General features: G+C 51.8%; 1 protein-coding gene across 3 annotated transcripts; it reads right to left on the bottom strand.

The window, feature by feature from the left end:
* Positions 1-216: 216 nt before the first annotated feature.
* Positions 217-23,081, bottom strand: Zdhhc1 (zinc finger DHHC-type containing 1). Of its 3 annotated transcripts, none has more exons than XM_048355333.1 (12): positions 22,789-23,078; positions 13,501-13,589; positions 11,924-12,166; positions 6,953-7,128; positions 5,055-5,156; positions 4,657-4,781; positions 4,409-4,567; positions 4,077-4,189; positions 1,248-1,330; positions 969-1,062; positions 777-864; positions 217-668 (listed from the first exon to the last, which is right to left on the bottom strand). In XM_048355333.1, the coding sequence occupies exons 2-12, from the start codon at positions 13,510-13,512 to the stop codon at positions 385-387; spliced, it is 1,479 nt and encodes a 492-aa protein (XP_048211290.1). In that variant the 5' UTR covers positions 13,513-13,589; positions 22,789-23,078; the 3' UTR covers positions 217-384. The 3 variants fall into 3 exon arrangements, with proteins under 3 accessions (XP_048211290.1, XP_048211291.1, XP_048211292.1); XM_048355334.1 differs by having other exon boundaries at positions 786-864; positions 22,789-23,077; XM_048355335.1 differs by lacking the exon at positions 4,409-4,567 and having other exon boundaries at positions 22,789-23,081.
* Positions 23,082-23,419: the final 338 nt, after the last annotated feature.

Genomic DNA, 23,419 nt, shown 5'->3' with positions numbered 1-23,419 from the left:
TGTGGTGGGAGCCCGCTAGCAATCTCGGCTCCTGATGAGCTGGGAGGCGGGTTCCGCGAGCCCAGACCTCCCTTGAGACTTCCAGGGCCTTTCCCACGCACAAGCCCCGACTGAGCCCCGTGGGTCTTGGGTCTTGCAGCACCTCCATAGGACAGTCTGGGTGTCGACGCCCCTCCCCCCATGTCCACGGCCCTTGCCATTAAGTAAAGCATCAAGTCCCCAAAAGCGTAAAAAAGTTTATTGGAGCATCAGGGCCGGTGGGGCGGATATTGCTGAGTGGAGGAGGGAGGCCGATCCCGCCGGCCTTGGGGCCCCTAAAGTGCACTCGGTGCGGTTTAGGTGGGGTTGTTGCATAGAGAATCGGGCCGCCGCTGCTCAGCCCAGCTAAGGCAGGCCGGCCTCTGGGCCTCCGGGCGTGCCCGGCTCCCCGCTGCTCAGGCTCACGAACACGGCCGGCGCGCGCGCCTGCAGCGCCAGCCCAGACTCCCGGCCCTGGCTCCCCGGAGCGCCCAGCGCGGCGCTGCCCAGGCGCGTCTGCGCCACCGGAATCTCGTCCATCGACTCGGCGGACGCCGAGTGGTAGGCGCCTGCAGGGCCAGCAGAGTGCACCGAGCTGGCACTGGAGGAATCCGTGGACGAGCTGGCACGACGGCCCGGGGCGTGGGGTCCTGCGCAGTGGGGCGAAACATGAGATCTAGGTGTCGCTGCTTGGGACTCAGCCTTTCCCCCTCCCTCCGAGCTCCCCAAGCAGGACCCGGCTAGGGAGGAACGCTCACCCTGCTCACCTCGCAGCCTGGGAAGCTGGGACTCCCGGTCCAACATCTCCGACATGGACAGCTTATATGTGCGCCGCTTCCTTTTTTTCTGCAGAGACCAAGAGGGGAGTGTGAGGCTACTTCTGAGGAGCAACAGAGGCATGCAGGAAGGCGGGCACTTGCCCTCTTCCTCCACGCGGGCCTAGGGCTTACCTGGGGCCGGATCTGGGGAGGCAGGGCCAGAATGTCTGGGGAGGAGGGCTGTGGAAGCTCCACCTGGCCTTGAGTGGCAAGAAACTGTGAGGGACTGGGAAAAACGCAGGAGGGCAAGTTCGGGATGCTGTTCCCCAAATCCATCCCCACTAGATATCCCTTCCAAGCTGAGGACGGAACAACGCCAGGCAGGACCCACACCCATGCCTTGACCCTGGCCTGCCTCCTCCTTCCCACTGCCCACAGCCCACATGCTGGAAGATACCCAGTGGCACTCACTTGGCATTTACTGCAGCTGGCCTAGCCTGTCCTGGAGGCTCTGGACGCACATGGCTGAAGGTCCTCATGTAGAACTCCATCTCCTGGAGAAGGGGGGGGGGGGTCATGGAGGCTCGAAGGCCAGGTGTGGACCCAGGGCCTCCTGATATCTGGGCCTACCAGGATGGAAGCAGCACAAGTGCCCCCTGACCTCTGTGGGAGATGGAAGCCTCATCCTAAGGGGTCTAGGACTGTCTCCCTGGTTCCCCAACATGCTAGGAAAACTCCTCTGCAACAAGAGGCTTAAAACACCCATGCCCAAGCCGGCACTGGTGGCCCACACCTGTAATCCTAGCTACTCTATAATCCTAGCTACTCTGAAGGCTGAGGTCTGAGGATCACAGTTCAAAGCCAGCTAGGGCAAGAAAGTCTTTGGGATTCTTATATCTGATTAATCATAAAAAAGCAGGAAGTCGAGCTGTGGCTCAAATAGTAAGAGCACTAGCCTTGAGCACAAAAGCTTAGGGACAGTGCCCAGGCTCTGAGTTTAATCTCCAAGACCAGCACACAAAAAATTTTTTTAAAAAATCCCCACATCTCATTTCATTTCATTTGGTCAAACTCTACGACTTGATGAAGGCAATGGCCCCATAGATCCAATATGTCCAAGTTAGAGCTGCTCAGCTTAGAGGGCTGGTATGGAAAAGGTGCTCACCATGAGCCCCTCTGCTCTGGGCTCCTCCCAGGCCTCGAGCCTCTGAACTGACTTTTTCCCTTGACCTGCTGACCAGGCAGCTGGTCATCGGCCTGAGTGTGCAAGGGAGGTTCTGTGCGTGGCTAGCCAGCGCTCATAGAGCAGAGTTGAGTCCAGGCCCCTAGCCTTCATATAGTACCAGCCACAATCACCACTGCTGGCTGCAGGCAGCCACTGCCCCTCTAGGAAAGGGAAGGCAGTTTGTGAAGGGACAAACAGTGCTACAGCCCCTTCTGGCACCAGTAACTGGGCCTCATAATGAAAATGAGAGAGACTGACGCCAGCCCGGAAAGCAAAAGGCCTTGTGGCCAGGAAATCGCAGGAACAGGTAGGCATGCACCCTAGCACCTGCGATGTGCCCCAACTACACCTGAGAGGTCTGCAGGTGGGGAAACAAAAGCCAGGAAAAAGCCAGCTTGGGAAGGGTGTGGCGCCAGGGCAGGGGGCGGGGCCAAGGCTCGGAGCTGAGGGGGGCATGGACAGCTGTCACATGCTAGGCAGTTGTTTCCATGGAGACTGAGGCGTCCTGACTAATGCAGAGAAGACAGCAAAGCTGTCTCTAAAACAAGCCTATGTTTGGGGGCAACGGCTCCAGAGGGAGCCCCTCCTGCATTCCTGCTGGGTGGGGGTGGGGAGGCTGCCTGCTGGGGCCCTGGCAGATGGGAGGAATGGGGACAGAGCCAGGCTTGTTGATGAATGGCTGCAGGGGTGCAATATCTGCAGTCCCAGGCAAGCAAATGTCCAACCTCCTGCCAAGCTGACCCTTGGTGCCCATCTAAGCAGATGAGCTGAAGGTTAAGGGTCAGAGGTCAGTTCCAGGGATGGGATTGTCTGAAGATAATTCTCCCCATCTTTCCCCTTCCCAGCGTGGACCTGGCACCCTCCAGGGTCCAGCACAGGTGGACAAAGCCTAACCTGGGGTCCCCTGGGCTCTTGGATGGGATAGGAACCAGGCCAGAAGCTGCTGGAGAAGTCTGAAAATGTCATAGGAGGTCCCCATTCAGACCTCCCATCTCTCATTACAATTGTGTCTTAGGGTGTTCCCTCAGGAACCTTCAGATATTTGCATCACCCTGAATGTACCTCTGTAAAAGGGGCCACGCCCGGGGCTCCTGCTAGGTAGGTCTTCAACACACTTGTAAATAGACACCACCAAAATTAAAGGTCCTTGCTGCTGCCACATGTGGCCTCAAAGCCTATACATGGCAAAGGCATAAGCCCTGGAGTCTGGATACCCTGGGCCGGCTTTGCCTCAGTGGGCCCACTCCCCAAAATGTGTCAACACACGTCCATGCCTAGCACCAGGGCATGTCTTGGTTTCAGGAGTGCTGGTCCAGCACTTCCCCAGCCTAGCCCACAGGCAGGGTCCAGCCTTGGTGGCCAGAACAGAAAAGGTAAGGTCCCAAGCCCACTTCAACCACCCACTAGCCTGTGTTTGTGTCCAGTTGCCATGAGGATTCAAGATTCAGGGCTCAGCCTTCTCAGCAAAGCCTGCCTGGGCCCCTTTCCTTCCCAGTCCCTGGGGCATCAAGGACTGGACCACCTCCATTCCCAGCTGCTGACCTCCGGAAGCCAAGGGGCGTGAGAATGGGGATAGGCTGGTCAGCAGCTGGGCTGGCCAGGCCACAGCTTACACTGCTTTGGTGTTAACTATTCCTAGACCCAGCCTCAGTTTAACCTTTCTAGGCCTCTGTGTGCTCATCTGCAACATGGGCTAGGAACCATCTGTCTCCTGGGCTGTTCTAAAACTAAAATAACGTGCACAAGAGGACAAAGTCAGATGAAGAGAAGAGGGGGGTCCAGTCTGGTCAACTTAGTGGGCAACCAGCTTGTTGGTCCATCCCTTCCTCTTCTACAGCCCCCAATGTACTTCGGGACCCCATGTTTCTCTCCCTCCAGCACATGCCTGGAGTAGTCATGGATGTGGTATTGCTCCTTCAGTACAGGCTTGGCCTACTGTAGCTGCTCGCTTCCTTTGCCCACTCTCCTTATTGGCTCTCAATGCTCAGCCCATCCACACACATTCCCCAAACACACAGGCTCATCCTCCCTCTCCCCACCCCCAACCTCATTAACCTTGTGAGCCACTTCTATACCTGAATGGGCCGCATCTTGGGTGGACATGACTTGAGCTCCTTTTGGGCCTCCTTTGCTTCCTGGGGAGGACGATGCTGCACGATGTACTCATAGGTGGTAAGCTTGTGCCACACTGGTAGGAAAGAGACCAAAGTGCTCAGCAGTGGAAAGGGGACCCTGGAGCTCACAGGAACAGGGGAGCACCCAGCACATCTGTATACACACACACACACACGTGCACGCTGTGGAGTGAGGACAGGCATGGTCTCAGGGCTGTAAGCCCAATGGGGTGCCTTCCTGCAGTCTAGGGACTCCTGCCCCCTCCAAGGCAGGTGTCGATGGGAGCACCTACTGAGATAAATGTGGAAGCAGAGCAGGTGACCCAGCAGGGCTGTGGAGAGCAGGCCCAGGAGGATGAGGAGGGCAGCCAGAGCCAGGATGGCAGGCGCCTGGGTCTCCACAGGGGCAGCGGGCAAGAACACAAACCACACATCGGTGTGATTCTTCAGGACTGCAAGGCACAAGGAGATGGTGTTGAGCCAGGGCTGGGGCTGGTGACCAGGTGGATGGCAAGGGAGGGGGCCTGGAACCCAAACTGACCTTCAAAGTGCTGGTTGGTGCGCAGCCTCATGGGATTGACAAAGAACTCCACGAAGACGTAAGTGGCCACCAGCACCAGGAGCAGGACGCCCAATAAAGCAGACGCCACGCTGTGTAGAAAAAGCCTGGCCCGACCACGGGCAGCTGTCAGCACCAGGGAGCTCCAGTTTTATAAGGGCGATCGGCTCAGAAGGCCGGGTGCGGGGAGGGGGTGGGGGGAAGGCACAGCCCCGATCGCCAAGTCCTCAGGAGCCCAAACCGAAGATGGCCCCCTCTTCCTGGGGGCCAGCAGGGCGGGAGGCCCTAACCGCGCCCTCGGCGGCCCCGCCCACACCCCCGGCGCACACCCCAGGAGTCAGGCTCACACAGCACCCACACCTCGCGCGGGCCGCGCTCACCGGTAGTTCCTTTCTCCCACGCAGTTGTTGAGCCATTTGCAGTGGTGGTCGAAGCCGCACACGCACTTGTTGCAGGCGCTGCAGTGCTTGGAGCGGGCGCTCCTACGGGCAGAAGGAACCACGAGGTCGGAGGGCGCATCCTACCCGCCGTGGCCGCCGGGGCAGGTGGGCCCCAGTCGGTGAACCCCCAGCGCGAGGCTCGGGGCCCCATCCCCGAGCGCCCCAGCCCCACCAAGGAGCGCTGCGGTGGGGAGCGCGCGCCCTCTGGCGGGACCGCGGGGGAAAGCCCTGGGCGAGGCGGCGCTCCCAAAACGGGAAGAAGGGCAGCTCAGGGCTTCGGGGGTCCTGCTGCTGGACTTCGTACCACGTCATGGCTGTACGAAACTGAAAAGGAGCTTCCTTTCCAAGCAAGGACCTCTGGCAAGCCAGAAGACGCAGGTATGGGGCCCAGGGTGGAAGAAAGACAAGCCACTAGGACTACGGCTTCATTGTTCTTCCTGACAGCTGTTTTGAAGTCAGCTTCCATGCCATTCTAGACGAATCTTACTGACATTCTTTCAGAAAAGCTCAACTTGTGTGGGCCAATCAGAAGCGTGCCAAAAGGAGGGGCGTGAGCTGCCATCCAGGTGGGCATTAAGGGGGCTCACTGCATGGGACAGGTGAGGGGAGGCCTCATAAGCAGGGGTCTGACCTTAGAAGAGTCAGAAGGCCAGAGGGTCCACAGAAGACCCAAAAGATTGTGGAAGAACAGAGCATGCCCTCCTCCCCAGAACAGGACAAACCCTGCAATAGGAGCCAACTACCAGCGGAACCATTAGAAATAAGTGCCAGCTGGTGCCTAGAAATGACAGGATGGCCCAGCGCCAAGTCCTCAATGCCTAGGCGCTGTGGGTTTTCTTCCTTGTGGACAGATCCTTTTAACAAACAGGCTGTCTGAGTCTTCAGATTCCAAGAGTGAAGCTGGCTTTGGGCCACACAACCTACCCCATGCTTCATCCTTACCTGAGGCTGGGAAACTAGAAAGCTCCAGAAGAGAAAAGGGTCCTAGTAGAGAGGCACCAGGGCCATTCAGGGGAGGATTGGTGGTGCTTCACACTTGACCATTTTTGGGCCTCAGACTTCTAATAAGTAACACAGAAAGAGAAGCTGCCACCTGCCCCAAGGGAGTTGTGCAGGTAACTGGCATTGTGTCCCTACTTCTGCTGCTCAGTAGCCATGTCACTTCTTCCTCTATGACAGGAGAAAGCTGCTGCCCACAGATGTTTGTGCACAGTACTTAGCACAGGGTACTCGTGTTAACTCTCCTGTCCTTACCTGGTGCTAGAGCAATGGGGGTGTTACTGGAAGACTTAAATCACTGAGAAATGTTTGTGACAAATGTGTTTGTCTGTGATCTCTACTACTTGAAAGGGAAAATTGAGATCAGCCCTGGCAGACACTAGGGAAACCCCATCTCAACAAATAAATTAGGTATGGTGACACATGCCTGTGCTCCTACTTAGAAGAGGGGTTAGAGGTGAGGAGGATGGTAGTCTGAGACCAGCAGTCTCAGCCCAACTGCAGCAGCCCAACAAAAATTAAAGACCCTAGTGGAAAATAACTAATGCAAGGAAGGACTGGAGGCCTGGTTCAAATGGTAGTGTGTTTGCCTAGCAAGCATGAAGCCTTGAGTTCAAACCCTAGTACTTCCCCCGACCCCTGAAGTTGTGTTAGTACCAAGCACTATTCATGTTTTCTCCCCATCTTCTTCTCATCTTCTTGACACCCAATTCAAACACAGGGTTCTGAGACATCAGGATAACCGTGAAGCCCTGGTGTCTCCACCCTAAAGCCAGCTGCCAGATCACCAGGAACACTCACAGCTCACACACACCATGCACACACAGTCACACACTCACACATCCACGTCGCACAGGTTGCAGTGCAGATCTTCAATGACGTGTGCATGTTGGCTGCGGTTGAAGATGGGCAAGGGCCCAGAATAGCTCTTGTCCCGCACGTTGGCATCTGCCGGATCGATGGAGACGGCAGTCAGGTGCACCACAAGGTGGCCCACAAAGATGGCACCCATGCACTGGCCCAGGAGGTTAAGGACTCCATACCTCTATGCCACTCCCATTGTGCAAAAATTCCCTCAGTGCCACCTCCTATTTCCAGCCCCCCCCCCCCCAGGAGCCTCCTCATCAACCCTCTGCAGCAGACAGACCCCTGATCACAAGATGGATGGTAACAGCTCACACAGCAAACCCTGATGCTGCTACCAACGAGTCTAACCATAGGATATTAGCTCATCACTCCAGGCCTGATACGAGCCTACCACCACTCCTGGTACAGGCCCGGCCTGATCTGATCTCAGGCCAATCTCTGGTTTCTGATTCCAGAAGATGAAGTGAGACTGAAAGACATCATGGAGGTGTGGGGACCTAAGGTTAAAATTCTGAGCTTGTTTGTCTTGCTTTTGCAGGAAGTCAGCTGCAAGAAAGAGCCACCCCCAGTTAGCAGCTGGGGCCAGATGGAGAATCATTTACAGATGGGGCTCATCCACTTGCTGCCTGCCCCACCTAGAGTCCAGGCACTTAGGGCCTAGACACTGAAGTGTCTGCAATGACCTGACATGTTCAGAGCCTCGCAGGGGCAGCAGGACCAATTACTGGAGCTGAAAGGAAGCACTTGCCAAGCCTAGCTGCCAAGTACTGAGCCAAATGCAGGGGATGAGTATGCTGACAACTCGCTGCAAGTTTGACTGTGTAAAAACCCAACCTTAGATTCCACCCAGGCAGACATCTACCCTCCCATTCTCTACTCATCCATTCTCCCTGCTCCCCCATTCTCTTGCTAGCATGACAGACATCAGCCCCACTATTAGGGCCCCACCCATCATTCATCCATCCTTCACTTAGCAACTGTTCAACTTTGTTTCCTCCCCCTCCCAGCAGCCAAAGCCTTCTACATGTCTGCAGGAGCCAGACTATGCCTTATGCTTGAAAGAGGCAAAACTCTGGCCATCACTGACCTCTCTATCCCCATGGCCACAGCTACCTGTCAAGCCTTCACCTTTTTCCCGGGTCACTCTGAGAGCTACTGACTCTGCCCTTCCCATCTACATTCCCCTGAGCCTACACTTCATGTGGCCAAGAAGTGAGCCTCCAAAAGCTTATACAAAGAAAACCTAAATCCTTCCCTTCTTAAAACTCCTACAGAGGCTCTGGATGTTTCTCCTGATGAAAGTTCATGCCTCAGATCAGGGCCAAAGCTCTTTTTCACCCTCTAGCCCCTTCTTCCTTCTTGGTACTGCATCTCACTATTCCAGCCTCTCATAGACAGACTGTGGGCAAACTTTCAGCTTCCTGCCTGCTCCTACCCTTCTCCCACCCACCTACGGGGCTCATTCTTTCAAGTATTTACTGAGGCCAGGCACTGAGGGGCATGGAAAGATGTGGTCCCCAGTCCTGAGGAGCCTACAGACTCGTGGAAAATGCAAACATGAACCAAATGACAGGTTAATTACAAAGAAGACTGTGGGTAGGGGTGTTGTAACTGAGTGCCTCATCTAGTCTTAAGGGCTCCAGAAGGCTTCCCGAGGCAGTATCATCTTGGCTGAGGCTTGGAGAGGAATGGAGAGCAGGCCCTGGAGCTAATGTAGAGGAAAGGGGCCAGGCTGGGTACTGTGGCTACTGGGAACATGCAAGGTGCCAACCAGAGTGGTGGCTGATGTGTGGTCTCAGCTCATGACTGCCATACGAAAGGCCTGCCAGGGGCTGGTGACTCACACCTGTAACCCTAGCTACTCAGGAGGCTTAAGTCTGAGAAGCACAGTTCGAAGCCAGGCTGGGCAGGAAATCTGTGAGACTTTCCAATTAGCTAACCAAAAAAGCCAGAAGTGAAGCTATGGACCAAGTAGTAGAGCGCTAACCTTGAGCAGAAATGCTCAGCGCCCAGGCCCTGAATTCAAGTCCCAGGAGCAGCACCAAAAAAAAAAACACCAAAAAACACTGAGGGCCCATGTTGCCAAGTTCCACCTCTTCAAATGAAACTAGAAATCTGGGATTTTATGTGCAATCTCTGAATGTTAAAGCAACATGTGCTTTTCTAAATACACCTGTAGAAAAGATCTGTGTGTTTTGTGTGTTAATTATTCCTTAACTTTTACAAAATATGAGTACCATAAACTGCAAGTTCTCAACTTCTGACTAGCTGGGTATTGGGTCTAGGTAGAGGAGCAGGGAGCTTCCAGGCATTGACATGTATTATTGAAACAAAGAACAGGGAAATTGTGGCAAAGGAAGCTGAGGAGACAGACAGGCAGAGCGCAGGTGCAGACAGCCTCATTCCGGCAGGCAGGAAGAAGCCACTACAGGGTTCGGGAGCTAGAAACATGCAAGGATCAGATTTCAGGTTTTTTTTTTTTTTTTTGGGGGGTGGGGGGGCAGTCCTGGGCCTTGGACTCAGGGCCTGAGCACTGTCCCTGGCTTCTTCCCGCTCAAGGCTAGCACTCTGCCACTTGAGCCACAGCGCCGCTTCTGGCCGTTTTCTGTATATGTGGTGCTGGGGAATCGAACCTAAGGCCTCGTGTATCCGAGGCAGGCACTCTTGCCACTAGGCTATATCCCCAGCCCTCAGGTTTTTTTTTAAGGGCACTCAGGCTGCAGGAATGCAGAATGCCAAGAGTGAGAGAGCACAGTAACTAAATGGCCAGCGATGGCAGACAGGCAGAGTGCAGTGGGAAGGAAAAGGTGCAGATTCTGCAGCTACAAAGGAAGTAAGGTCAATAGGGCTTGATGACTGGGTATCAGCACAGGAGGGAGTCCTCTTGCCAACAGCACGTAAGGAGAGGAGAGCTGTGAACAGTGGGTATGTGCTGGACAGGTGCACATGGTCTCCTTCGACTTCTGCAGTCTGTTGTCTGAGTCCCTACCCCACACTTCACATTCGGTGGACTGCCATGTTCAACTCGCCTGCTTTGCTTCTATCTAGCTGGCCACCTGGCACACAAAGTTCATCTTGCATCTCTAAAGCATAGGCCAGTTGGAGGCAGAAGCTGGTACTTCATTACTCAAGATCCCTGAGAGGGTCTGCAGAAAGGAGGAGGCTGTGACGAAGCCACAGAGCCTGAGCCAGGGTTCCAGACCTGGTGGCTCTGGGAGTGATAAGACAATGAACTGGGGGTTGGGGGGAACTGAAACACCAACGATCGCACTTCCTCAGTCCGGTTGCCTGAGCAGCCCTTCTGGCCTGAGTGCCAGCTGGGTGACCTTAGGAACTCACTTGCCCTCTCTGAGCTTGTTTCTTCATTAGTAACATGGTGAGAATACCTCCCTTAGCTGACACAGTACCTGGCCCGTGTGAGTACTCAGTAAGTGCAAGTTAGGTTTCTTTGCGGTTATTTACTCTGACCCTACTTATTTCAAACTACGTGGTTATTAATCTGATTTCACAGGCACCCCGATGGCAGAATACAGATAATCCTGAGTAAGGGATGGAACCACTCCACGCCACGGGGAGAATGTCCATGACAATTCCACTCAACCTCACTAAGGTCTGTTGGTCCACTCATGGAAGTCCAGCTTCTCATTCAGAGCTGGTGATGAGGCGCTGGGTTCCAGTGAATCAGGAGGTCCCACCATGATCCTCTGTGAGGATGGCTGCTTTCTCCCGTGTCCCTCTCCTCTCCGGTGCCCTCACTGTGGCCACGCCTTCCGGTGCTCATGTACTTCCTAGTACGCTCTTCCTCCCTCTCCCCCAGGGGAAAGCAAGCAGAATCCTTGCAGACACACAGGGGAGGCCCAGAGAGCTGGAGAAGCTACTCAGCCATGCAGAGTCCTGAAGGAGCTGAGCTAGGACCAAGGCGATTCTGCATCCCAGGTTCTCAAGCTCACCCTGGTACCAGGACACGGGAAGAACTCCCCGCCTTTGCAGCCATGCCCTCTGCTCCAAGGACTTATAGCCAGGGCTTGAGCAGTCATGGGCTTGAACTCAGGGCCAGGGCACAGTTTCTGAGCTTTTCTGCTCAAGGCTAGAGCTCTACCACTTTAAGTCAGTCACAGCTTCACACCCACTTTTCTGCTGGTAAGAGCCTCACAGACATTCCTACCCAGGCTGGCTTCAAATATCAATCCTCAGATCTCAGCCTCTTGAGTAGCTAGGATTACAGGTGGGAGTCACTAGTGCCTGACTATGGTTTAATTAAAAAAAAAAATCAGGGCTGGGAATGTGGATTAGTGGTAGAGTGCTTGCCTAGCATGCATGAAGCCCTGGGTTCGATTCCTCAGTACTACATAAATAGAAAAAGCCAGAAGTGGTGCTGTGGCTCAAGTGGTAGAGTGCTAGCCTTAAGCAAAAGAAGTTCAGGGACAATGCCGGGGCCCTGAGTTCAAACACCAGGACTGGCAAAAAAAAAAAAAAATCAGTAAGCTTACTACAAACAGTTCTGGGTATAGTATAATAATCGGTCTGTAAATAAAACCATATTTTATGTATACCAGGAAAGAAACTTACTGTGAAAGAATTCTACCATGACAAATGATTTTACAAACGAAATACTCACTCCCTAATTTGTCAATTCTTTAGCTTTAGACAAAGCCTGGCTGAAGGAGCTTTGAGACTCTTTCTGCAGGCTTCAGCGGCGCCTCTGCTGATAAGATCCCCTCTACATGGAGTTTTAAATGCTCCACAGTACTTCAGGGCTGTCTAGTCGGCCCTTGAGATGAGGGGTCAGGTAGGGGGGCTGGAAGCCAGAGAAGGATCTGGCTCATATTTTTCAGCCCCACCCTATGCTTCCTGAAATTCTGAGCCCAGCCTCAGGCCTCTGCTTTCTGGCTATCCATTGCCCTCCTTTTTCGTGCACCAATCCCACAATTTCTCAAGGATACAGCATAGCCAGCAGGAACCCAGTGGTGAGGCAGGAGAGGAACAAGGACCCCAAAGCCAATCACAGCGAAGAAGATATACAGCAGCCAGGCCACAATCTGGAGTGGATGAGGGGGCCAGCTCCACCCATTCCGGCGGGACCGCTGGCCCTGCAGCTCTGGGGAGGGTCCACTGGCCTGCGCAGGCGCTGTCCACACACTCTTCTCAGGAGCTGTCTTGTTGGAGGGCTTGTTGCAGATGTTCATCTCCAGAGAGAGAAAAAGTGGAGAGCATTAGTCTGAAGAGGCCCGGCTAGGAGCCCAGGACCCCATGTCTGCAGCCAGGATTTAGTAGGGAGAAACAGCTGGGACACAAAGCCACCTCCCAACCCTCTGGGGCAATCTAAGGTCCTATCTCAAAAGAGAGGGGCAGTAGGGCAGAGTGGGGATGGAGTGCTGTCCCAAAGCCCCAGAGCAAGCTGGCCCCAGCCTACCCAAAACAGAGGAGGAGGGTCCAGGGTTATTCAGGACACCGTGTGGCTGCCTGTTACTCAAAGTGCTGTCTCCACAGCCATCAAAGTGAAACCCAATAAGACATGTTCTCATCTGGTAACAATATCAGGCTGGGCCGGAGGGATGAGAACACATGCTGATTCTGTTAGGATTAGTCACCTCTGTCCTGAGATCCAAATGCAAGTGTCAGAGAGGGCCCCTTATCCTCTGCTAAGGGAAGGGGGGGAGGGAGGCAGACACTCAGAAGGAGAATCTGGCCTCAGCTATATGCTCAGCAGACACATAATCCCTTTAGAGGGGCCAGGAACCTCCACTCCAGGCTTCAGAAGGGCTGCCTGGGGCTTCTTGGCTGGGAACAAGTCAGCACACAAAGAAGGGAGGAGGAGGAGTCGCCTTTGCTTCCTTCTAGCAGCAGAAACGACCATGTTTCTCTAAGCAGATCCAGGCCTGGTATACAGATTTACCTAGAGAAGTGGCCTAATGTCCTTTTGAGTCCCTTGAGGAAGTTCAGGAAAAGACTAGGCCAGAGCCAAACTACCAGATGGTAGCAAACACCCCTCTTCCCCCAGCTCTGCCTTCTCCTTGGCCCAATACCTGGCTTGGTGGCTGACGATACACTGGGGACAGGAAGGGATGGGCTTGTCCTTAAAGGAGGAAGAGCCCCACCCACCAGTATCTTCTGAACCCAAGATGGGACTACAGTCCAAGTAGTAGCACACCTGGGAGATGAGACAGCTTTGAGCTCTCAGTAGGAAGGCCTGGAGCTAGAGACAAAACCATGGCAGCTGGACATTCTTTCAGGAGCCCCTACCCCTAGGCCAGCAATCTAAACAAAAAAGGCATGGGAGGTTCCACTTTGGCACAGCTGCCTGGATACTTTCTTACTCCACAGCCTAGCACAATGAGCCTGGCTCGTCAGAGCCCACTGCAAGCCTCCTCTCCTCTGACAAGCTCTCACTGATGCCCCCCAGTCAGGAGCCTTTCGCTGTCTTTACTGCAACGATCACTTTGCTGTTTGGATCATGCTGTCATCCCCACATGCCCCCCTTTTATATCCGCAGCCCTCAAAGGCAGTAAATATGATTCACCTTTGTCCCCATATGTCTTTCCCCAGGCTGATGGAACTGTATCTTCTATGTAGTAGATGCTCAGTGAATGTTTGCTGACTTGAAAACATCTGAAATGAAAGGAAATGTGGGCAAGGTAAATGGCATGGAAACCTGCCCTCTCTTCCGCCATCCGGCTCGCTGTGCCCCATTTGCATTCCTCCTACTGCAGCACCCCCATTCCACAGAGCCATCATGTACCCATCACAAGTCATCCATCACACGGTCCACTCCCTCGCTAGCTCGCTTGGCCACCCTGTCACACAGGCCGCTGGACACTCCGTTCTTCAGCCTTCCTGAGGCTCATCTGGTCAAGCTTGGCAGCGTTTCGAGTCATTTGTGAGTGGTTTCATCTCAAAGCTAAATGGAGTGATCGGAAGTTTTCTCCCAGGGGTTCATCGGATCTGCTAGTCACCTTGCCACACAGGGGGCAGGGAAAGCGCTCCAGCCTTCAAGGAGACAGATCCAGGTTTTGCTTTTGGCTCTGTGCTTCCTAGCTGAGAGGCTGTGTGTCTTGTTGTGAAGGTGGTGGTGAGATGTTCCCTCAGGTGGAGCTTCCACCAGTGACACTAAGAGTAAACCTCTAGTGTGAAAATGTTCACTAAATGGAAGATATGGAGTCACCCTCACACAACTCTCTGGTTTGTCTTCCTATCTCCTGGTTATAGCTATGGTGCATAGTCTACAAGGCTTATGTCCCAAGTGAAGCAGTTGGTTGAAGTTGCTTTCTCTCTCACTCTTTTTAATTAAAAAATGCTTCCTGAGGTATGTAGCCCCTCTGGCATGTCACCTTGACTATAAAATTAAATTTAAAGAAGTGTTTGCTAGGCACTGGTAGCTCATGCCTGTAATCCTAGCTACACAGGAGGCTGAGATCTGAGGATCATGGTTTGAAGTCAGCTCAGGCAGAAAAGTTTGTGAGTCTTATCTCTAACCAGCAAAGGCCAGATGTAGAAGCATGATTCAAGTGGTAAAGCACCAACTTTGAGTGCAAAGCCGAATGAGAGAATAAGGCCCTTAACTCCAATACCAGCATACATACAAAAACAACAATAATAATTTTCGTATGAACAGTACAGTAGACATTTAAAAGCACAGTAGCAAACTCAATAGAAAAACATAGCAAATGTAACTGTCAAATGATAAAAATTCTAAAGTGGGGGCTGAGAATATGGCCTAGTGGTAAAGTGCTCACCTCGTATACCTGAAGCCCTGGGTTCAATTCCTCAGCACCACATATGTAGAAAAAAAGCCGGAAGTGGCACTGTGGCTCAAAAGGTAGAGTGCTAGCCTAGAGCAAAAAGAAGCCAGGGACAGTGCTCAGGCCCTGAGTCCAAGCCCCAGGACTGGCAACAAAAACAAAACAAATAAAAAATTCTAAAGTGATAAAACGTGCAGAGCCATTAGTTAAAATGCTACTGTTTAGTTACTATCAATAAGAAAATTACTAAAAATAAAAAATAAAAATAAAATAAAATAAAAAAGAAAATTACTTTAAAAAACATCCAATTAGGGCTGGGAATATGGCCTAGTGGCAAGAGTGCCTCATATACATGAAGCTCTGGGTTCGATTCCCCAGCACCACATACATAGAAGGACAGAAGTGGCACTGTGGCTCAAGTGGCAGAGGGCTAGCCTTGAGCAAAAAGAAGCCAGGTACAGTGCTTAGGCCCTGAATTCAAGCCCCAAGAATGGCAAAAAACAAAACAAAAAAGTTTAACTTGCATTCATGCGTTATCTTTGTGTTTATATTAAAATTGTACACATAAATGAAATGCAAAAATGATCAATACCTGATTTCTGTCCCCCTATTTTTCTATTCACAATCATATACGTAGGTGCCTTTTGTTTTGTTTTGTTTTGTTTTTTTGGCCAGTCCTGGGCCTTGGACTCAGGGCCTGAGCACTGTCCCTGGCTTCTTGCCGCTCAAGGCTAGCACTCTGCCACTTGAGCCACAGCGCCGCTTCTGGCCGTTTTCTGCATATGTGGTGCTGGGGAATCGAACCTAGGGCCTCGTGTATTCGAGGCAGCCACTCTTGCCACTAGGCTATATCCCCAGCCCCCGTAGGTGCCTTTTGAACCCATCAGAGAAAAGTATCTACCATTCAGAACTACTGGTAACAGGAAAAAAGAAAGGGAAAATTGAGAATGAATTTTCCCATTCAGTCAATTTGTAAGCATTTTCTGCACTTACATGGCATGCTAGCTGGATACTATTTGGCATAAATGTCACACATTGGCACAGAGAGCACATTGTTGGTATCTTCAAAAAGGCCAACTGGATAGCCCTACTTGCCTCCTGCAAGCACCAGAGCTACACTCAGGAAGCGCAGATGTGTTCTGAAGCCCTGAGTCATTTCTGGCGCTACACATGGGAAAGAGTTTACAAGTCAGAAGTTTAGTAGACCTTGATTAGAGCCACAGTATTAGGCCTGCACAAATGAGATGTATTCACCCTCCAGTAGAGGGTGCACTCTGGTGGCTTTTGTAGCCACTTGTTTCCTGGGTGATTCACCACTGGTAGATTTTGACTGGCAGGCAGTCTGCTTTGTAAAAGCCACGGTATTGAGACCTCAGACCTCCTTACTTATCCCCTTTTCCTCTGCCTGGAGTTCTGTGAGCTGATGGCAGTGCTAGCTTTAGAGAGCGGGGTGGCCCTGTGACCCCGGCAGAGATCTTACAGCCATCACGGAACTGTGAAAACAATTCTGAAATTGCTTTCCTAAGGGAGTGAACCCAAAGAACTCATTGTAATAAAAAGTAGGTCACTGAATTGCCTTTCTAATCCTGCCACCCCTAACCCACGGTGACAAAAGCTGGCAAACCTTTCTTTGGAATGTCCCCAGAGCAGTAAGCAAATCATTGTTCCTGACTTGTGTAAACAGTCGTGGGTCATCAGGTCTAGCCCTGTGGACACAGTTGGGCTGGATGGTTTCTCTCTGGAACAAATCTCTGTGGATTGCACATGAGCTCTCCAGGGACACCATCACTGGGCAAATACCTTGAAGGAAACCTATGAATGTGGGTGTCAGCCTGCCTTCACCTTGGTCATCCCCACACCTGAGCAGCCCTATGCCCTGAGGGAGAAACAGAACTACTTGGCTGATGCCTTCCCACTGTGGCCACAGGTACCCCCTATGCTGCTGTACCCCTACTCTTCTGAGAAAAGAGTCACCGTTCAGGACAGGGGCTGGCTGCAAACAGCCCCGGGGAGGCAGCTCTGACTCCAAATCAGAATAGTGTTGGGGCAGAGAGGTCAGCCAGAAGCCCATTGCCTACTTCCAAATCCTGCCACAGCCAACTCTTTTTTTTTTCTTTTTTTCTTTTTTTTTTGGTGCCAGTCCTGGGCCTTGGACTCAGGGCCTGAGCACTGTCCCTGGCTTCTTTTTGCTCAAGGCTAGCACTCTACCACTTGAGCCACAGCGCCACTTCTGGCCATTTTCTGTATATGTGGTGCTGGGGAATTGAACCCTCATGTATACGAGACAAGCACTCTTGACACTAGGCCATATTCCCAGCCCCACAGCCAACTCTTAACTGACGACATTTTCGCTCATGGAATTAATGGCCCAAAAGATTTTGATTAAAAGGACTGGGAGCTCGGAGAGAATCCAAGATGAGCATGATGGGGCCAAGCACTGTCACCAGACCTGTGCCCCTCCCCTCTCAGCACTTCTCAGAGAGACCAGATTGAGAATGGGTGGCTCTGCTCCCCAGTAACCTGGTCAGCTGATAGACTCAGATCCTGATAAGGCAGCACTTACCAGGGCCCAAGCCCTTTGTGTACACTGAGGCCATAAACACAGATGAGACAAGGCACTTACCCTCAGCAGCTGCCTTTCTGGGGACCCCGAGAGACTGACATCAGGGCAGTGGGTGCAGGGGCATTTGGGCAGTGCTTACAACAGGCTGGTTATTCACTGTAAGAAGGTGAGATCTGAGCCCCACGAAGCTTCAGGGCTAAATTACTTGAGCCCTAGGAGGCCAGGTGGGGAAGACTTGGGCACTGCTGAAGAAGTTACCAGGAGTCAAAGGAAGCTTAAAGCAGGAGATGATGCAAGGTGAGGGATGTTTTCAAAAGCTTTCTAGATGGGGCTGGAGGCATGGCTCTAATGGCAGAGTGTCAGCAGAGCCCTGAGTTTAAGCCCAGTACCAGCCAAAAAAGAAATGAAAACAAAAAAGAATAAACACTTTCTAGACATGAGGGGTAGGGGTTATAAGCAAGAAGGGCATGGGGATGGGGAGAGGTGATACAACAGGAGACAGCAGCCTGGCAGCCCAGTGCTTTGGGAGAACATGGTCAGAGGGAGAGGGTCAAGCCCTTAATCTAAGCTTCCCACTGCACTCCTGGTGGCCCCAGCTGTATCTGGTAGCTGCTATGTGGGCCTTGGTAAAACAAAACAAAACATTCTTCATGTCTTCTGCTTCCAAAGGACAAACCACAGAGTTAGGATTGCAGAGATAGAGGACAGCCAAGAGCAAGGGAGCCCTGCGGAGTTTCAAGCCACAGAAGGCTGCTGCCTTGGTAAGTCAAGGACCTGCCTAGCTTGAAGAAGGAAGGCCAGAAAGGCTGGGCACCCTGTCCCTACAAGGTGCAGGCTATTTGCCAGGAAGACAGACAGTGATCTATTCTATTTAATACTCATCTGTTAAATGCCTTAAACAGCATTTTCCAAATCAGGTTAAGCTACCTATATTTATATGCGTACCTTAAACGAGGGAAATCTTACTATTTTAAGCTCTCTTAAATAGTTACATGACTGATCCACTTCCTGCCACCTCTGCTCCAATAAAAATATTTAGTAGCCTAGTACAATATCACACATCAGAGAGCTGTGACAAGGGGATCACTTGAGCCTGAGAGTCAAAGCCAGCCTGGGAAACAGAAACACACACACACACACACACACACACACACACACACACACAATTAGGAATGTTGTTCTGAAATTTATACATAGCACTGTCAAAGCAAGCAGAGTGAAGTACAAAGTTGTAGGCCTAGAAGGCTGACTGGCAGCTCTGGATTCTTACAAGGCATCTAAGGACTCCAGAAACAACTCAACTACAAAAGAGAGTTGCTGGGCGAAGCTAAGGAACTGGGAGGGTATGGGTCTGGGGTAAGAGAAAGGCTTGAAGAGCCCCACTGATGGGGAGAGGCTGGTAATACCAGGGACTCTGGGAACAGAACCCTTTTCTGCCTCTGAGATCTAGTAGTCTGAGAGCTAAGGCTGACATAGAGATTTGCTTTTACTCTGTATTCCTTTGTACTGTTTGAATTTTTTTAAATTAGAGACATTTACTGCTTTAAGTAAACTTGTTGTGCAGCTCAGTAGAAGCCCTAAGTTTAATTCCCACTCTACATACACACAATTAATAAACACAAATAATAAATAATTAGGGAGTGTCACTTCTAGTCCTCTTGGTCCCACTGGGCTGTCTGGTAGACTACATGCACTTCCAGTGCCAGACAAACCAGGAATTCCTGCCTAACAACCATGTAAAGAGAGTGTTTGGTCCTAATTGAAGTGTTTCCTTACTCTTGAAAGCAATTTTGAGCTGCTGAGCTTTTAGGAAGAGCACAGAACTTTCTGGCTGTTAAGGGGTCTTACCCAAGCTAGAACCAGACCCCAGGCATTATAATTGACCCTGTTCCAGTTCTTCCACACACCCCCCCCCCCCCCAGGACTCAGGGCCTGAGCACTATCTCTGGCTTCTTTTTGCTCAAGGCTAGCACTCTGCCACTTGAGCCACAGCACCACTTCTGGCCGTTTTCTATATATGTGGTGCTTGGGAATCGAACCCAGGGCTTCATGTATACGAGGCAAGCACTCTTGCCACTAGGCCATATTCCCAGCCCCCCTGTTCCAGTTCTTGGCCAAGGGGCCAGCTCAATACCCTATGCCTCCCAGAACCCAGCCAGGAAGGTGCACCCACAAAGTTTTGTTTTGTCCTAAGTATCTTTTCATTCTCCTAGAAAATTTGTACTTTCTGTGAGAGATTGTCTGTGTCTATAGGTTGTCTATGGGTGTTCTTTTTTTTGTTTTCCTTTTTTCAGTATTAGATATTGTACTCCGGGCCTCACCTTGAGCCTACTAACCAAACATTCTACCACTTAAGTTAGGTTCCCAGCCCTGGAAAAAAAAAAAAAAAAAAAGCCAGTACCAGAGTCTGAACTCAAGGTCTCAAGAGTTTGAACTGCCACTTGCTTGGCTGGCTTGCTCAGCTGGCACTCTATACTACTTGAGCCATGCCTCTACTTCTGACTTTCTGTTGGTTAACTGAAAATAAGTGTCTCCTGAATTGGTCTGCCATGAAAGTTTGGAACTGAGATTCTCAGATCTCAGCCTCTTAAGTAGCTGGGATTGTAGGCATGAGTGAGGCACTGGCTTCAAACTCTTGATGCTCCTATCCTGCCTTGGCTTACCAAGTAGCTAGGATTACAGACATATTTCAGCATGCCTGCTTTTCTTTAGATATTTATAAACAAGTTTTTCAGTCCTTTCCCCAAAACTGTATTTGAAATAATCTTCACTGAGATTTTTTTTTGGGGGGGAGGGGGAGTGTTGGTCCTGGGGCTTGAACTCAGGGCCTTGGCACTGTCCCCGAGCTTCTTTTGCTCAAGGCTAGTGACTACCACTTGACCCACAGCTCCACTTCCAGTTTTTTTGGAAATTGTAAATAAGTGTCTCATGGACTATCCTACCAGGCTGGCTTCAAATCACAATCCTCAGATCTCAGCCTCTTGAGCAGACATGAGCCATTGGCGCCTAGCTTCACTGAGATTTAACATACCCCCATTTTGGGTTTTTTTTTGGGGGGGGGTACTAGTATTGGAGCTTGGGCACTGTCCCTGAGCTTCTTTGCTCAGAGCTAGTGCTCAACTTGAGCCACACCTCTATTTCCAGCCTTTTTTTCTGGTTAGAGATGGGAGCCTTACACTTTCTTGCTCAGGCTGGCTTTGAACTTTGATCTTCAGATCTCAGTCTCCTGAATAGGATTATAGGCATAAGCCACTGGTGCTTGGCTATATGCCCAATTTTAACCACATAAAGAGAGTTTGAGAAAAAATGCTTTATAGTGTATTGTTTTGTAATGCGAAAAAATCACTTATAAGAGACTTTTAGGGGCAAGTACTTTATTAAAATTCCCTACAGATCCCAGAAGAGTATCTTAAAAATCAAGAGTATCTTTAAAAATATTGTTTGACATAATTCCCATAAATAAACTGGAACTTCAAGTTGTTCCCAAAGGTCTCTCTAGTCATTGGTCTCAGATGTGGCTGGGCTCTTACTTTCTCTCTCATAAACAATATACCGAAGGCAGTTGCTATGGCAAGAAAAAACTTGAAACCTCAGTCATTCCCGTGTTGACATGGTGTGCAAACACTTCTGTGCCATTCTCCTGCAACAACCACTACAAACTATATGAAAACCAAGCAAAGAGGACAAAGAGGAGGGAACAACAGGAAATAGAAACAAGGCAATGAAGGAGGCAAGGGTTGTTGATTTTAACAAGGAAATCAACTAGAGATTACAAAGGGCCAGCCTTGGGGAACACCCACCCAGAAAGTCATTAAGAACAAAGTTGTTACAGAACAAAGTAAGAAAAACAAAAACAAAACAAAAGTGTGGGGGGGGGGAAACCTAGGCTAATTAAACACCAGTTACTTTTATTGCATCTTCTGGTGATTACCTGTTTACAGACCTTTCTTCCACAGTAACCACAAGTTGCACAAAAGCAGGGACCACCACTCAGCCATGTCTGAATCCAGCTCTCCTTCAGTGAAGGAACTGAAGCCATGCTTTAGCATCATCTCTACCGCCATTACGCTAAACCAAACCTCCAACATTGCTCTCTTACAGTGTTCTGATGATAATAATACCCATCACTGGCATTTAAAGGGTACTTATTCAAGACCAGGCACTACTTTCAGTGCTTTCAACCCTCAAAACACTCTTTCATTTCAAATTGTTCTCCTAGATCCATCTGGTCACTGGTATCCAATGTGGATGGCCCCTTCCTTGGACACTCATAAATAACACACTCAACATCCTCCTTGCACAGATTATAGAGCATCAAGTCTCAGACAAAACATGTCCTGGGAGGAACTGATAGATTGGCAGAACTAGGACAGCGAGCAGTTGACTTCTTCACAGAGGCCAGAATGACATAAGCTTTTAAAAATGTGAAGTTTAGCTGGGTGCTGGTGGCTCACACCTATAATCCTAGCTACTCAGGAAGCTGAGATCTGAGGACCACAGTTCAAAGCCACCCAAGGAAAAAGTCCCTGTGAGACTCTTATCTCCAATTAACCATTCAATAACTGGAAATGGCATTGTGGCTCAAGTGGTGGAGCACTAGCCTTGAGCACAAAGGGGCTCAGGGACAACACCCAGGCCCTGAGTTCAAGTCCCACAACCGACAAAAAAATAAAATAAAATAGATACTTGCCAATGGCCTGTAGCTTATGCTTGTGATTCTAGCTGCTCAGAAGGCTGATCTGAGGATAGGGGTTAAAGCCAGCCCAGAGAAGGAAAGTCCATGAGACTCTGGTCTCTAACCACCAAAAAGTGGGTGGCTTGAGCTGTGGCTCATAGTGGTACAGCACCAGCCTTGAGCAACAAAATGTTCAGGGACAGGGCCCAGGCCCCAGTACCAGCACACACACACACACACACACACACACTATGAAACTCATCAAAATTTTCAGTGGTTTCCTCAATCTGCTAGGATGAAGTTAAACTCTCAGCACAGCCTTCCTTCAAGAGCCCTGGCCCTTTCCATCCATCCTAATAACTATACTGCCTTCAGATCTTTTGTGTTTGCTTTTCCCTCCTTTAAAACACCCTTCCCTGGCCCCTTTCCAACTTCCACGTCTTTGATTAAAAGTCACCTTTCCAAGGTGGGCCATCCCTGGCCACCGCCTCCATTTCTTCGCCAGAGCACTTAGCCCGCTCGGAAATCACTTGAGCCATGTGTCCGGCGCCTGCTTCCCCACCCCTCCATAGTTCCCTGTGGGTTGTGGAGACGGAAGGCATCGGTTCAGGGCCTCCCGTGGCCCCGAGCCTGGCACAGAACCTGGCGCCCGGTGCACATCTGCGAACCTGGAGGATTCTTGAAGGAAGCCTCGCGTTCGGCCCGGTCCCTGGAGCCCAAGCCGCGGGCTTCGGACCGAGGCTCGAGCCCGTGGCCTTGCCAGGCATGCAGCACTCCGGCCCCACGGCCCAGGCCGGGCTCCGAGGCGACGGTGCCGCGGCGGCTCCTCACCTGTTCTCGGTGGCGGCAGTGCCAAAGTGGCCCTGCCAAGGTCAGCCCGAGGCTCGGCCCCGCCCAGGCCAGCCGCCCTCCCCCGGGCGGCCGCGCTTCAGACCGTCGCGGTGGGCTCGGTCCCCGGGACTGGGAGGCCACAGGCCCCACAGCCGGGACCCATCCCGGACGCAGGCTAGGCCGCCGGGTCCTCCCGCGCCAGCTCGGGCGGGCGGGATGCGCGGCCGGGCCAGGCCGGGGCGGGTTGGGCCTCGTCCGGCGCTGGGCCCGTTCCCCTGGCAACAGAGCGGCCTACGGCGCCCCACAGCGGCCAAACCGCGCTGCGTCTCCCGGCGCGGGTACCCGGGCTCAGGGCGGGGCTTGCAGGGAGCTCCGGGCGCCTCGCCCCGCCCCCCCGAGGCCCCCGCCCCGCGGCGCCCGCCCCGCCCACTTCCCATGGTTGTCTATCCTGTCTCTGTGAAAATACTTTTAAACCTCCCCTCCACCCCCAATTTCCTGAAGTCCTGGCTTTCCCCAATCCAGCTTCTCTCCCCTGAGACCACCACTTTCAGGAAGTTCTGCACTTTTTTTTTTTTGGCGGGGGGTGGGGGGTGGGGGGGTGGGGGGTGGGGGGTGGGGGGTGGGGAGACAC

This window comes from Perognathus longimembris, chromosome 10, assembly GCF_023159225.1.
Source record: "Perognathus longimembris pacificus isolate PPM17 chromosome 10, ASM2315922v1, whole genome shotgun sequence".
Lineage (NCBI taxonomy): Eukaryota > Metazoa > Chordata > Mammalia > Rodentia > Heteromyidae > Perognathus > Perognathus longimembris.
Note: the sequence above shows the minus strand (reverse complement) of the source record. Positions and strands in the feature narration are given on the sequence as shown.

What these genes read in the sequence shown, in the direction of transcription:
- Zdhhc1 (XM_048355333.1), bottom strand. An exon ending in CCAGCTGCAGTAAATGCCAA is followed by an intron (nt 1,063 to 1,247) that starts GTGAGTGCCACT and finishes CGTTTTTCCCAG; the next exon opens with TCCCTCACAGTTTCTTGCCA. An exon ending in CTCCCCAGATCCGGCCCCAG is followed by an intron (nt 865 to 968) that starts GTAAGCCCTAGG and finishes TGGTCTCTGCAG; the next exon opens with AAAAAAAGGAAGCGGCGCAC.